At 52.8% G+C, this 15,331-nt stretch overlaps 1 protein-coding gene across 1 annotated transcript; it reads left to right on the forward strand.

Annotated features, from left to right (window-relative positions):
• Nucleotides 1-4,129: 4,129 nt before the first annotated feature.
• Nucleotides 4,130-15,316, forward strand: B4galnt4 (beta-1,4-N-acetyl-galactosaminyltransferase 4). The gene is made up of 20 exons (XM_034499413.2): nt 4,130-4,572; nt 7,025-7,128; nt 7,464-7,559; nt 7,646-7,741; nt 7,827-7,917; nt 7,993-8,093; nt 8,241-8,308; nt 8,514-8,592; nt 10,145-10,211; nt 10,315-10,449; nt 10,527-10,636; nt 10,718-10,818; nt 10,898-10,998; nt 11,071-11,959; nt 13,299-13,582; nt 13,676-13,829; nt 13,949-14,021; nt 14,115-14,268; nt 14,562-14,688; nt 14,912-15,316. Exons 1-20 carry the CDS (start codon nt 4,422-4,424, stop codon nt 15,033-15,035), a joined length of 3,105 nt encoding a protein of 1,034 aa, XP_034355304.1. The 5' UTR covers nt 4,130-4,421; the 3' UTR covers nt 15,036-15,316.
• The last annotated feature ends 15 nt before the right edge of the window (nt 15,317-15,331 follow it).

The raw sequence follows: 15,331 nt of genomic DNA on the forward strand, positions 1-15,331 counted from the left end.
GGCAAAACATTCTTGTTCTAACAGGCTTGTTTTACATGGAAGTTTGAAGGTAAGAGGCATGAACCTGTTCTGGTTCACAGGCAAGGACAGGCTGAACATCTGGGTAGCCTGGTACTCACAAGGAGCAAAGGTATACTTTGGATGGCTTGGGGGGGGGGGGGGGTCTGGCCATTCTGGTAACATTTAGATGCACAGAGTATGAAGAATCTTTCCCATGTGAATACTGACCCAAGCACAACCATAGCCAATGAGGCCGTAAGACCCAAGTGACTGGAAAGCCCATCTGTGGACATTATCATCTTTTCCCAAGCACACTGTTCTTATCTAGGGGGAAAAGAAGCCATGTGATGTATCAACATGAATACACGTTAGACATGACCTCATGCGCTGGTTAATTTCTGTCAACTTGCCACAAAATGGAGTCACCTGGAGAGAGGACACCTCAACTGAAGAACTGGTTTGTGGACACGTCCACAGGATACTTTCTTAATTGCTTGATGCAGGAAAGTCCTGCCCACTGTGGGCGGTGCTATCCTTAGGCAAGGAAGGCCTTTGCTGTATGAGAAAAGTAGTTAAGTAAACCAGCAAGCAGTGTTCCTCGTGATCTTTGCCTCAGTTCCTGCATCTAGATGCCTGCTTGAGTGCATGCCTCAGCTTTCCTCAATGACAGACTATTTATCCGCAAACTGAAATAGACCCTTTTCCTCCCCAGGTTGCTTTCTGTCAGAATGTTTTATCAAAGGAACAGAAAAGCAAACTAATAGACATCAGAAACCGGACTCCAGTCACAGGAGCTCATTCGGTTATGGTTACTGCTGAGTGCCCAGTTGCCAGCAGCAGAGAATGGCACTGAACCCTGCCATCCTGAAGGGACAGAGCTAGAATCATTGCTTACTCTGGTTGTGGGTGCAGGAAGCCTAAATGCTTCTGGCACCCTAATGCTTCCCTGGCAGCCTAAATGCTTCTGCCCAAATGACAATTTATGGCCTCAGTGGGAGACCTATTCCACACAGTGCAAGTCTCTCCAGTGAACTCACTCTCTGGCCATGTTCCCATTGAACAGTAAAATGGCTCCTAAAAGCTGTTTTGGTGCCAGCAGTGTGGTCACACTGTGGAGCTGGGATGTACCCAGGATATACTTGATGCTCAAGATCAGTGTCCACCCTACAGCTCCCCACGGGCAGCGTTCAGGGGCCCAGGGGTCAGGAAAAGAAAGAGCATAATTTTGTTTCCTGTCCCTACAACCTTAGGCTCTACTGGCCTCCTGATCTCAGATCCCAAGGAACCAACCAATGCATCCTGGTTCATCTAAGACTCTCACGGGGTTAAAGCTAAAAGTACCTGGTCCTTGGAGCAAGCCCCTTCAGTCCTGGACAAATACAAGAGGATTCTACCAGAGGATACATCATATAAAAGGCTGTCATGGCAGGAGATCTACAGAGAGGATGGTCTCTGTGCTGTTCAGGATGCTAGTCCTGTCAAGAAGAGATCAAGGCCATGGTGTAGACAAGGTGAGTGACTCAGAAGGCAGAGATTCCTTGAGGGTGTTTCTTAATGCCTGCAAGTCCCATGGAAAACAACTACAGAAAACCAGATCCATCCTGTACAAACAAACTTGCTAATACCAAAGTAGACCTTTTAGGAATCTAGACTTAGGCTTTCCCACATCCGCCAAAGAACCTCAGCCTTTTCTGAGTCCAAAGGTATTAGAATGCTTCATCAAAAAGGGTAGATGTCGGGGCTGAAGAGATGGCTCAACACTTAAGAGCACCGACTGCTCTTTGAGATGGACCTGGGTTCAACTCCCAGCACCCACATGGCTGCTCACAACCGTCGTTAACACCAAGATCCAACACCCCCACACAGGCATACATTCAGGGAAAACATCAATGCACATAAAATAAAAATAAATAAATTATTGGAAAAAGAAAGGTAGTTGCCAATGCCATTACAACTCCGTGACTGAGTGACACATGCTTTCCTTACCCTCCAGAAACCAATTTCTTTGCTTCCTTTATCCTTCTCCTGTTCCCCTCCCATCTAAAGCAACACCTATTTGCAATGGCTAATGTTTCTGTGTTCCCATCATTTACCTCTTGAACATTTTCAAAAAGTGTGACTCAGCTGCAAGAATGAGTAGCCTCCAAAGGTGAACGTGAGATTTTGACCTGGTTTCTCAGGAGATGCAGCCTGTTTTGGTCAGAGAGTTTAAAATTGTGGTTTTGCTTTGGTTAAACACAGTTGTAGGAGGCGAAGAGATGACTCAGCAGTTAAAAGCACTGGTTGTTCTTGCAGATGACTCGGGTTGAGTTCCCAGTACCAGCATAGGAGCTTAAAACCAGTTCCAGAATGTTCAACACCTTCTTCTGGCCCCTGTAGGCACCAGGCACACAGGTGGTACACCAGACATGCATACAGGCAAAACATCCATGTACATAAATAATGATTTAAAATCTTTAAAGAAACAAATACAGGTGTTTTTTTTTTTAAGTGCATACTTCCATCATTGGGGCCTGTTGTCTTATTGTCAGCTTGGTTAGGCTGAAACATTTCCCTCTGTGGTTAGGGTGAGATGTGGTCACAGCCAGATGTGTTAGCAAGAGGAACAGCTGTCTAGCTGATCACAGCTTGCCTACTCATCCGTTGTTCTGCCTTCTCCTACTTGCTGTATCCCAGATGAACAGAGGAGAGTCTCTGGATCCCCTAAAGGGTCCTGGACTCTTCCCAGCCAGTACACTTCTCTGCCCAAACACTTTGCTTGCGTCCCAACATTTGCTTTCTTTAAATACACTATTTGTTTTCTATCTCTGTAGTAAAACATAAGTTCCATGAAAGCAGAGACCTCATCTCTTCTTCACTATTGCACCTTCAGGTTTTCCCATTGTCTATTTGCTGGATGACTAGGAAGATCCAAAAGTAGCTACGACACGTGCCATGTAAGCGGGGTGTGTGTGTGTGAAACAGAGCACTGTTTGAGACAATGTTCAGGATATACACAAGTGCAAGCATCAGAAACAAGTCAGAACAGGGAGCCAGCTGATGAGACCAGCAGCTGATGCTTGGAAGAAAGTTTAAAAACAACAACAACAACGACAGAAAAAAGTTGAAAAGAAAGAAAAAAAAAAAGATAGAAACGAAGTCTATTTGATTTTATGTCCCAAGGATACATAGAGATGGTAAGGCAACGTTAAAAACAAAAGGCAAGTCACGTGTGTGGTGACCTGTGCCTTGAATCCCAGCACTCAGGAGGAAGAGGCGACAGATGTTTAATAGCTCCAAGGCCAACTAAGGCTACATAGTGAGACATTGTCTCAAAACAAAACAAACACACAAAACAAAACCCACAAAGCAACCTTGCAAACAACACAGTGGTGCATGGATGGCTCCAGTGCCTGCTGAGCTGGACAGACACTGGACGGTACCCAGTCATCTCCAGTGGGGCACACCCACTCCAGGGTGTGAAGGTCTCTAAATGACTCCACCTCATTCCAATGGCGTCTTTCCACTTAAGGCCATGGTATCACGGAGGAAGGGAGACTATTCAAAGGCCCAGTCCACATTCCTAACCCACAAGCTCTACAGGCTTATAGCAGCTTCTGCTACACCAACTGAAGTACCCTTGTCAATAGGCTGGAACCTCAAGGAGAACCGGCTGGTGCTAAGGTGGAATGCACCAGCTAGAAAGCGAATGGCGTGCACAACTGAAGCAATCTGGATAGAAACACCCTTCACCCACCTGTCCTAACTCACAGCTAAATGAGAACATCCCAGCCTGGTTCAAGTCCGACTGAGAGGTAGGCTGAGCTCCTTCTCTGTGTGTCATTACTCCCAGCATTTTCCCAGACATGCAACCTGATTCCCGCAGAACCCCTCGTCCCTGCCATGGCCTCCACACTAACAACGTCCTCTTACATCCCTCTCCCCGACGTCCCTGATGTCCCTCACTGCAGATTCGGTCCCCACAACCCCCCGCATCCCCGGGCGCGCGGCCGGCGAACACCAGGTGAATGCGCGCGTCGTGTGGATCGCTGGCACACCCTAACGCGCCACCCCGCCTCCGAGCATCACGGATTGGTTGTACGCGGGCTGGCCGCGGCCGATTGGCTCGGGCAACGCGACCGTCGTCCCGTTTCACGGTGGGTAGCACCGCAGCGTGGATGCTGCTCGGTCCCGCGGCATCCAGAGGAGCGTGAGCAGTCGGGAGGGGCGGGCGGGGGAGCGCCTCAAGGAGCCGCTCCCGCCGTCCACCCCAACCGCGGCCCGAGCAGCCGGGAGTCGTGGCCGAATCCCGTAGCCCCCCGCAGCGGACAAAGGACCATGCGGTGCTGCAGGCGCTGAGCGCAGCAGGGTGGGCCGGGGGATGTGGGGCGGGGCAGGCGGGGCCGGGTGGCCGCAGCGACGCCCCTGAGTGTGGCTCCGCGATGCCGTGGTTCCCGGTGAAGAAGGTCCGCAAGCAGATGAAGCTGCTGCTGCTGCTGCTGCTGCTCACCTGCGCCGCGTGGCTCACGTATGTGCACCGGAGCCTGGTGCGCCCCGGCCGCGCGCTACGCCAGCGGCTGGGCTACGGGCGAGGTACGCGATGGCGCGCGGCGAGAGGGCCAGGACCTCCCGAGGCGCGGGGGTCTGACTGTCCAGAGCCCCTGTTGTCCTGATCCTCCCAGCTCCGCTATATTGGGGGAGGGGTCGCAGCTCTGTCCGGCGGGACGCCCAATGACGTCAGCAGTAATGCCAGGGACCCTTGGGGCTCATCCCTAACCTTTTTGGACCCTGGAATCTGGCTTAGATCCAGTGGTGATGGAGTTAACGGTGGGCCCTTGGGGGAACCGGTGCCTTCAGCCAAGAGGTCTGTCAGGCCATTGCCTACTTAGCAGGGCCTCAGTTTCCTCCTCTGCTGGAGGATGGGGAGGTAAGGGTGGTGTTGAGGAATCCAGCTGCTGAGAGTGACCAGAACATCTGGAAACCCTGAGTACACCTGTGACTGTGGACTGAGATGTCTGTGTGCTAGGGACCAATGCTAACTTGAGTAAATGCTTGCTGTAGTTTGCACATTTAAGAGCGGGCAGAGGATGCACAAAGCAACTTAGGCCTGGCAAGCCCAGTGAGCAAGAATCTGGGGAGAACCTCTGGAGATGGTGGCCATTGAACCCACACTTTGGGAGAAAAGCTCCAGAGCAGGGTGACCATCAATGACAGCTAGGTAGACAAGGACCAGGAAATGAACCTGGAGAAGCCTAACCAAGCAGCATAGAGCTCAGCCTCATCTTTGTGAAGGAAGCTGGCGAGCTGAGGATTTATTTAGTGGGAAGGGAGCAAGTGTCTTTCCTCTCAAAGTCTCAGGGCAGTGACACTGGCTCACAACGTCCTGGTCCACTCCACCTGATGGATCCAGAACTCCCTTTTCAGCCCCACTCCTGTCTCCTGCCTACGAGGCCCTCTGCCTCCTCATGTGCCTGGGCAACTCTTTCCGTACATCTTCCACCAGATGCCGGGCCAAGGATCTGAGACAGATCCCAGCCCCCAAGAAAGTTTATGGGTCATCCCAATCCATGTACCTTATTAGCTGTGACATCTTCAAGATATCCTGCCACAACTCTATCCCTAAGAGATAAGTCTGGACCCAGTACCCAATAAAGTCAGCCCCCATCAGCTGCCCTTGTGGGATCAGCTGACTTCCTGGGCAATTTGTTTCTGTCTGAGACCAACCAGGAAGGAGTGAAGACAGGGAGCCCTGCTGTTGAAGGTTGATCATTAGGGCAGCTGGCTCTGACTCTGACTCCCCTAGGTGGGTAGGATCTATTCTGGATCCTGGAAGATCAGCCCTTCCCAATGGCACTACTAGAAGCAGCCTGGGCTGCACAGATGGGGCCCCAGCCACACATTCTCTACTCTGGGCTGAACCTCCATCTCCTGTCTGGCCACCTGGGACCCACCAGGTACCACAAGGCATGTGATAAGTTGAACAGCTGCATGTGCCTAAGACTTTGCTGACAGTGTTGTCAGTTTTCAGAGCAGGCAATGTTCAGTGGGTGTCCGGCAGCCTGTGCTTACAAGTAAGGGTGGGGCAGATGCCTGTCTCCACACCCTCTGTGCTGAGGCTTAGCCCCTGCAAGGCAGTGATGGTGGCCTGAGCCGAGACCCCACTACGGAAAGTTCCCAATGTATTCAAAATGCCTGGACTTAGCTTGATGGGCTATCGGTATCCAGGCCAGGCTCTGGGGATTTGACCAGGAGTCTTGCTTGCTTACTTCTTGGTTTCTCAAGGAAGGATCTAGAATGTGGAGCACTGCAGAAATTTCAAGGGAGGAGACCACACAGGCAGCCCCTCACCTAGAGGCAGTTCATCTGGTATCAGCTGTACCTTTCCAATAGCCTAGCTTCTGAGATCTGCACAGAGGGGTAGATGTGGATGCAAGGTGTGACTTTGAAACAGGAAGAATTTCTGTATCTAGAGTCTCTCATTGGAAGCACTAGGAGGGACAGAAAGGACTGGGATAAAATGAAACCTCCTGCCTTTGGAGACTCAAGTCCAGAAAACCGGACACCAGGGAAGACAGTGGACATGCAACTTAGGGAGAAAGTCTAAGAAGTGGGACAAAACAAGGTACAAGAGTAGACTACCCCAAACTGGAGGAACTGTAGTGGACATGTCTTCATATAGATCTGGAGAGAGGAGGCAAATACCCTAGCACATGGGAAAGGCATCAAGGGTGCTAGGCCATCTGGAATTCTTCCCAAGACAAAGCCATTCTGAGAAGATCACCAGATGGGTGTGAGTGTGTACAGTTTCACACTAGCTTGAATATATATATCCCTGCTCCCAGTGCTCACTAGGGGCTGGAGAAGAGCTGGCAAAGACTCTTGCTTTGTATTGCCCACCCAACGTAGGGTCTAAAATGCCCCCACATGATGGGGCAGAAGTGCAGAGGTTTCAGCAATCCTTGTCCTGCCCCTCCAGCTGACCCCAACAACAAAGATACTCGCCTCAGGGAATCTGAGCTCTAACACGCTTCACATGCACCTGCAGATGGTGAGAAGCTGACCGGGGTGACCGATAGCCGGGGTGTCCCAGTGGCATCATCCACACAGAGGGCAGAGGACTCTAGTGAAAGTCATGAAGAGGAGCAGGCGGTAAGGAGTGACCAGGAAAAACCTGTTCCCGAGGAGCCACTCTCTCGGATGGGTAGATACCCCTGTGGGTCGTATGTGAGCCTCAGCATCTCGGTTTGGATACTGTGTCTGGGTAGTCACTGAGTTTATGCTTATGTTGTGCATCCTGTTAGCGGCCACATATCTGGCTGGGCAGATCTGCTGAGGGCATCTGTGTGGAGAGTGCTTAGGTGGTGTGAATGGATGTACGAAAGGGGGAACCATGAAGTTCTGTTTGGCTGCGTGTGTCTAGATGGACTGTGCAGTTGTGACACTTCCTGCCTTTAGATCTCTGACATGGCTACTCTTTCCTGCAGCCTGAGGGGCGGGGCCCAAACATGCTGTTTCCTGGAGGAGCTAGGAAGCCACCCCCACTGAACCTCACCCACCAGACACCCCCTTGGCGGGAAGAGGTAAGTTCTGTTGGATTGGGCTGGACTGGGCTGGGAGGAGGGGTGGAACAGACTGTATAACAGCAAATGTCCCTTCTGACCCCTAGTTCAAAGGACAGGTGAACCTGCATGTGTTTGAGGACTGGTGTGGGGGTGCTGTGGGCCACTTGAGAAGGAACCTGCACTTCCCACTCTTTCCTCACGTGAGTACCTTGAGAACATACAGGTTGGCAAGGTGGGCAAGTCATGCAGTGAGCTGTGAGTTAGTGGCTATTGCACTATTGGCAGACTCGGACTACTGTGACAAAGTTGGCTGTGTCCCCTAAGTGGAAGAACTATGGACTCCGGATTTTTGGCTTCATCCACCCAGCCAGAGATGGTAAGTAGGCTGGGTATGGCAGGGGCGGAATGTCTTGAAGAATTCAGCTTCCTGAGCCTCTGTCCTGTGGACTAGGAGACATCCAGTTCTCTGTGGCTTCGGATGACAACTCTGAGTTCTGGCTGAGCTTGGATGAGAGCCCAGCATCCGCACAGCTTGTAGCCTTTGTGGGCAAGGTAGGTTCTGCCCTCTTGCCCTAGCTCCTCCATCCATACCACATATGTCTTCACTGGACCTCCTGCAGCCTCCTGGAAACACAGACTGTGTCAGATACCCCCAAGGAGAATGTGGTCACTCCTTTGTCCCCCTTGTATCACCCCTAGACTGGCTCTGAGTGGACCGCGCCTGGAGAATTCACCAAGTTCAGCTCCCAGGTGTCTAAGCCACGGCGGTGAGTAACTTAAGAGTGCATGCATTCACATGTGTGTGCACATCTGTGTTGTCACATGAGAGGGAGGCTGGATATCATCCTTGCCCATGTTACACAAGTGCTATCTTCCTGAGGGACCATCCTAGAGGATTATAAGATTCTGTCCTGACCCTCTGGGCTCTTAATCTATTTGGTGGGAGATAACTCCAACTCCTTATGTCCACAGGCTCATGGCCTCCCGGAGATACTACTTTGAACTGCTTCACAAGCAAGATGACAAGGGTTCAGACCATGTGGAAGTGGGTGTGAGTGTGGCCTGCCCTCTGAAGGAGCTCCAAAGACCACAGCTCCCCACCCCCATCCACTTCCTCTATCATTGGACAGTCACTGCAGGGTGGTCCCCAACATGAAGGGATTTCCAGTCTAGGAGATAAAGCAGATATTCGGGGACATGGACCAGGGTCAGGAGGGTATGTTATAACTGCTGGATGTTCAGAGGTGCTGCACTGAAAAGTGGCCCTTCACCAGGAGACATGGGGAAGACAGAGTCTATAGCAGAAAGTGTAGCATATAAATTCTGTACCTAGAGGACTAGCCCCCATTTTCTAGCATCTGAGTCTCCAAGAAGTCTGGTAGCCAGGCCTGCAGTGCTGTGATGAACTGCTCAGATTGTCATGGAGTAGTTGAGATTTTGCCAGGAATCCCTCCGGCCTGTGTGGAACAATGGGAAGCTGAGAGGCAGAGCCTTGGGAAGTATACTATCTTTTTATTGCCATGATTTTCACTGTAACAAAATACTTGACAAGAAGCAACTTAAGGGATGGTTTATTTCCGCTCACAGTTTGAGGGTGCAGTCCATGATGGAGGGGAAGTCCTGGTAGCAGGAGTGTGAGGTAGCTGGTTACATTGCCTCTGTGTCCAGGAACTGAGAGAGACAACCACTAGTGCTCGGCTCACTTTTTCATTTTTACTCAGTTTTGGACATCCATTCATGGGATGGTGCTCCCCACGATTAAGGGGAGGTCTTTTCCCCCAGTTAACCTCATCTCTGTACTCCCTCACTGACGTGCCTGGAAGTTCGTCTCCAGTGATTCTAGAACCTGTTAGGTTGAAAATCAGCGTCAGCCACCACAGAGAAAAAAGACAGGTAGCTGGGAGATAGGGAGGAGGGTTTGACAGCCAGACAGAGCCTAGAAGATGAGGTACAGCATCCACAGTAGCATTGGTGGTTGTGGGCCTCAGCACCTCAGTACATGTCGTCCCAACTCAGTAGAGTGGAGACGTGGTGTTTGAATGATCTGAGGGAAGAGAGCAGAGGTACAGAGGTCCCAGAGGAGCTGGAAGCAGAAGTGCCCAGTCAGCCCCCCAGAAGCACAGGCTGAATAGAAGTGGGAACACAGCTGCAAGGAGACTCGGGAGCATCCATGGAGCTGGGGCATGGGGAGGGCCATCTGGTGGCAGATACTAGGTCAGGGGCTGAGGAAAAATCCAGCATTGACCCAGGAAGGCAACATGCAAAACCAGAGAGAAAATGGAGTCAGAAGTTATAATCAGCAACCTTTGGAGAAAGAAGGGAGGGAGGGAGGGAAGGAGGGAGGGAGGGAGGGAGGGAGGGAGGGAGGGAGGGAGGGAGGGAGGGAGGGAGGGAGGGAAGACCCTTGGGTGGAGTCTGGATCTGCCCCATGAACTCCTCAACTTCCTGGGCCTTCTGTCAGGTGCCTCTTCCTTAAGCCCCTCCTACTCTCCCCACCAAGTGTCTTGCATCCTTTGAGGATTTTCACTTTGTAGTCCCTCACCTATGAACTAAGGAAAGCCACCCACCAGGACCCAACCTCTTTCCTATCCCTACACCCCCAGTGGCGAGCTTTCCTGCCTGGTCTGAAGTTCGAGATCATTGGTTCTGCTCACATTTCCCTGTACACAGGTGCGGGCTGGGTATTTCCTCAGGGGAATGGCTGGGTTCTGAGGGGCTCAGCATGGGGATGGTGAAGGGTAGGCCGAAGTTCCAGGTACCCTCCTACTCCTAGATGAGTCATCTCTCAAGATGGATCATGTGGCCCATGTGCCTCAGTCTCCAGCCAGCCATGCAGGAGGATACCCACCACAGGAGGAACCCAGCGCCGACATGCTACACCCAGACCCCAGGGACACCTTCTTCCTCAGTGAGAGGAGGCCCCAGAGGAGGGTGAGGATGGAGTGGGGTGAGGGCCAGGCCACCAAGTGACTTCCCTTTTTATAGCTCCTCGGATGGAACCTTTGAGCCTGGAGAATGTACTGGAGCCCTGTGCCTATGCACCTACTTATGTCCTCAAGGATTTCCCCATAGCCAGATACCAAGGACTACAGTTTGTAAGTGCCTGGTGAGGGAGGTGTCTTAAAGCTACCCTTTGCCCCCAGGCCCTACCCCTAAGCTGTTGGCCCTGCCCTCAGGTGTACCTGCCCTTCATCTACCCTAATGACCATACCCGTCTCACTCACATGGAGACAGACAACAAGTGCTTCTACCGTGAGTCCCCACTATACCTGGAAAGGTAGGTGGGGGCGTGGCCTGTCAGAAGTGAGGATGAAGAGTTTCAATGAGGAAGGCCTCTGATGCACTTTCTCCCTCAGGTTTGGGTTCTATAAATACATGAAAATGGACAAGGAGGAGGGAGAGGAAGATGAGGAGGAAGAAGTTCAGCGAAGAGCCTTCCTCTTCCTCAACCCAGATGGTGAGTGTCTCGCTCCTGCTGCCCTCCCAACGCAAATGCCAGTTACTTTTGCTTACCAGACATTCTCTACAGACTTCCTGGATGACGAGGATGAGCAGGAACTGTTAGACAGCCTGGAGCCCAGTGAAGCCTCCCTACAGCAGAGTCACAGGACCCCTACCCCAGCAGCCTCCACTGGAACTATAGCCAGCACTACCCCACCTACGACTAGTCCTCTGGATGAGCAGACCCTCAGACACTCCCGGGCACTGAATTGGGCCCCACGCCCCCTGCCCCTCTTCCTGGGGCGAGCTCCACCTCCCCGAACTGTGGAGAAGTCGCCGTCAAAGGTGTATGTGACCAGGGTACGACCTGGACAGCGGGCTTCCCCAAGGTCATTGAGAGACTCACCCTGGCCACCCTTCCCTGGTGTCTTCCTGCGCCCCAAGCCTCTGCCCAGAGTACAGCTGCGGGTGCCCCCACATCCACCTCGGACCCAGGGCTATAGGACCAGTGGCCCCAAGGTCACAGAACTAAAGCCCCCAGTCAGGGCACAGACCAGCCAGGGAGGCCGGGAGGGCCAGTTGCATGGACAGGGACTCATGCTGCCCACAGTGGACTTGAACTCCTCAGTGGAAACACAGCCTGTGACCTCCTTCCTGAGCTTGTCTCAGGTATCCAGGCCACAGCTGCCTGGAGAGGGTGAAGAAGGGGAGGAGGATGGGCCCCCTGGCGATGAGGCCACATCAGAAGACAGTGAGGAAGAGGAGGAGCAGGCCGCTGGGCGGCCACTGGGCCGCTGGCGTGAGGATGCTATTGACTGGCAGCGCACATTCAGTGTGGGTGCCATGGACTTCGAGCTGCTGCGCTCCGACTGGAACGACCTACGCTGTAACGTATCCGGGAACCTGCAGCTTCCTGAGACCGAAGCAGTGGACGTGGTGGCTCAGTACATGGAGCGGCTCAATGCACGCCATGGCGGGTATGGGGCAGGCGTCTGCTTGAAGAGAAGGCATGCTGGTGTCTGCAGGAATCTCAGAACTTCCTTGGCTCTCAGCAGCTCTCTGATCCCCTTCTCCCTCTCTGTAACTAGTGTCTTACTTATCCAGGTTGAAGGGCTCTCTAGAGCCCCACTCAAGACTGACTTCATCTGTCCTCACTGCCAATTCCCCTGTCTGTCACCTTAGACCTAGTCCCAAGGGTGAATCCAAACCATAGGCAACAGTAGTCAGGCTTAGCCAGATTGTGGGCAGACAGCCTTTTCAGGGACCAGAGACACTAAAGTGTCAAGCTCAGAAACCCTAGACCTCTCCTTGTGGAGCACTGCAGGGTCTTAACTAGAGGACTGTGTCTAGCTCAAGGGGGCCTTGGTCCCCTAGGTCTCAGGCATCCAACTTGTTTCTGCCCCATTTTGAAGGAGATTCAGTCCATGGTTTATCATTGAGGGAGTTCTTAGGAGAGGCTGTCCTGTACAGTTGTCAGCCTTGAGGAAAGGGAGACCCTTCTGTGAGCCTTGATGAACTCAAGGACATCAGGACAAGGTGTCTGTCTGGCAGCCAGTGTTGAGAGCTAAGCTCAACATGAAGTTTTGAACAGGACAGGGGTTGTACACAGATGTGCTGCTGTTCCAGAGGGCAAGAGCATGACTGTCCTCAAAAGGGGCCATGAGATCCTTCCCACCAGTGGTGACGTTGGACAGACCTAGGTGGCTCAGAGGGCAGGTCTCCTGAGAGCAGCTTATGGAGCAATCTTATGGTCTCTTTATAGGACTGTCCACTGTGTGGTCATAGGCAAATCTGGGTGCTATGGTGTGGGTGACCCCCAAGGATTGACCCAAAGTGTTTGGTTGGGAGTAGAAGCTTCCTGATTTGAGTGGGGTTGAATCACAGGACTCCCGTCTGAGGTCATGCCAATGATCTATAGGGGAGTACTAGCTGTCACCAGAGGGTGGGAGGCAGAGTGACTAGCCTAAGGACTGAGACGGTATCAGGGGCCTGCTAGGGGTATGAGGGAGACACATGGGAGAACTAACGGCTTCCTGGTGGTTCTGTGAAAGGCTAATCATAGAAGACTGAGACATCACCTCAGGACAAAGAAAATCAGGCAAAGGAAGACATCCGGGAGAACTTGACAATCCTGGGCTCATATCGCCCCCTAGTGTAGCCTTTCCTACTTCCTGCTGGTCTGGGGAAGTGGGAAGGCCAACCTGTGTTTGGGAGCGATGTAATGCGGTGTGGGGAGTACAGTCGCGTGGTTCTCGGGGTAAAGGGGGAGGCGTTGAGTGGAGCTACAACCCTCGGTTAATCAGCCTTGCCTCGCAGGCGCTTCTCGCTTCTACGCATCGTGAACGTGGAGAAGCGCCGCGACTCTGCACGGGGAAGCCGTTTCCTCCTGGAACTGGAATTGCAAGAGCGCGGAGGCAGCCGCCAGCGCCTATCAGAATACGTCTTCCTGCGATTGCCCGGAGCCCGCGTTGGGGACGAAGATGGAGAAAGTCCGGAGCCTCCTCCTGCCTCCTCGATCCACCCAGACGGTCGCCCAGAGCTCTGCCGGCCTCTGCATCTGGCCTGGCGTCAGGATGTCATGGTTCATTTCATTGTACCAGGTATGTGCACCTCTATGAGGCTTTCGGGGGTGGGATGGGAGGTGGGAATCATTCTGTCCAGTCATGCTGCTTCAGTGACACCCCCTCTTCCAGTAAAGAATCAGGCGCGCTGGGTAGTGCAGTTCCTGGCAGATATGTCCGCGCTACATGTGCATACGGGGGACTCCTACTTCAACATCATCTTAGTGGACTTTGAGAGCGAGGACATGGATGTGGAGCGGGCCCTGCGTGCGGCTCAGCTACCTCGGTAACGATGTTTACCTGCACCACTTAGGGAAGCCAAGGATCTTTCCTCTTACGGGAGGTGAGTTGTCCTGACACCGTCCACCTCCCTTCATGATTGTTGTGATTCCTTCGCTTCTCCAGGTACCAGTACTTGAGACGAACTGGAAACTTCGAGCGCTCTGCAGGCCTGCAAACTGGAGTGGATGCAGTGGAGGTCTGTGGGCCAGTCAAGGGCTTAGGGGAAAGAAATAAGGGTGCTGAGCTCACCTTGGGGAGGTGAGCAGGGCTCAGACCTCCCAACCTACAGGACCCCAGCAGCATCGTATTCCTCTGTGACCTGCACATCCACTTCCCACCTAATATCCTGGACAGCATCCGCAAGCATTGTGTGGAGGGCAAGCTGGCCTTCGCCCCTGTGGTCATGCGTCTGGGCTGTGGGAGCTCACCGTGGAACCCACATGGTAAGGACCTGAGTGTTCCCCCAGGAACTTCAGGTTCTCACAAGCACTAGGGCAAATCTAGGGACCCAACGTCCCGGGTAAGCCTAGGACCTTATCCATACACGGGTCATGCAGAGGTCGTGAGACCCTTTCCTTATGAGCTCCCGAGTTATTAACAAATACACCACCCCCACCCTCCCACCCAGAGTCTCCAAAATAAGAAGGCTTCTTAGAATTCCTCCCAGGGTCCTCTAGCCGCCCTGGGGAGAAACTGTTAAGGACCACTCCCTAATGGTTACCCTCTCCACCTCCAGGTTACTGGGAAGTGAATGGATTTGGCCTCTTTGGGATCTACAAATCAGACTTTGACAGAGTAGGAGGCATGAACACTGAGGAGTTCCGTGACCAGTGGGGAGGCGAGGACTGGGAACTTCTGGACAGGTGACTGCCCTCCCCTACCTCACACTGAGACATCTCTATCTTCCTCCAGTGAGAGGATGGAATGGCAGAACCCCACCTGTCAGGATTTTAGAGACACACAAAATCCCTTCCACCTACCCTATACCAGAGAACCCTTCCCACCCCCAGGCTCCTGCAGCTGCAAGGGCAGCCCCCAGCCAGAGCATCTGAGGCAGGGTTCTGATGTTCCACCCACTCCTCCCAGGGTCCTGCAGGCAGGGCTGGAGGTGGAGAGGCTTCGGCTGCGACACTTCTACCACCACTATCACTCGAAGCGAGGCATGTGGGCCACACGCAGCCGCAAAGGTGCCCGCACACAGCGATCCTGAAGACCTAGCTGTCCTCCGAGCCACTGGGTCTTGGTGCAGCAGGTAGAAGCTGTATCCTGAGCTTGATTCAGGCTCTGCCACCACCTGTGCTGTCCCCTAAGAGCCTCCTCTGTGACTCCGGACAGGCAGTGTTCATGGCAGGGCAGGCACCTTGGTCTCCACACTCCCTGATGATTTCTGTGAAATTTTCTGTAGCAATGACATTGTTTTCAGAATTTACAAGAGTTCTGTCTGTTCTGTTTTTTATTCAGAATGAAATGAAATATTTTTTTTAGTTCTGACTCGTTTTCTGTGAC

Source organism: Arvicanthis niloticus, chromosome 1 (genome assembly GCF_011762505.2).
Source record: "Arvicanthis niloticus isolate mArvNil1 chromosome 1, mArvNil1.pat.X, whole genome shotgun sequence".
Taxonomy (NCBI): Eukaryota; Metazoa; Chordata; class Mammalia; order Rodentia; family Muridae; genus Arvicanthis; species Arvicanthis niloticus.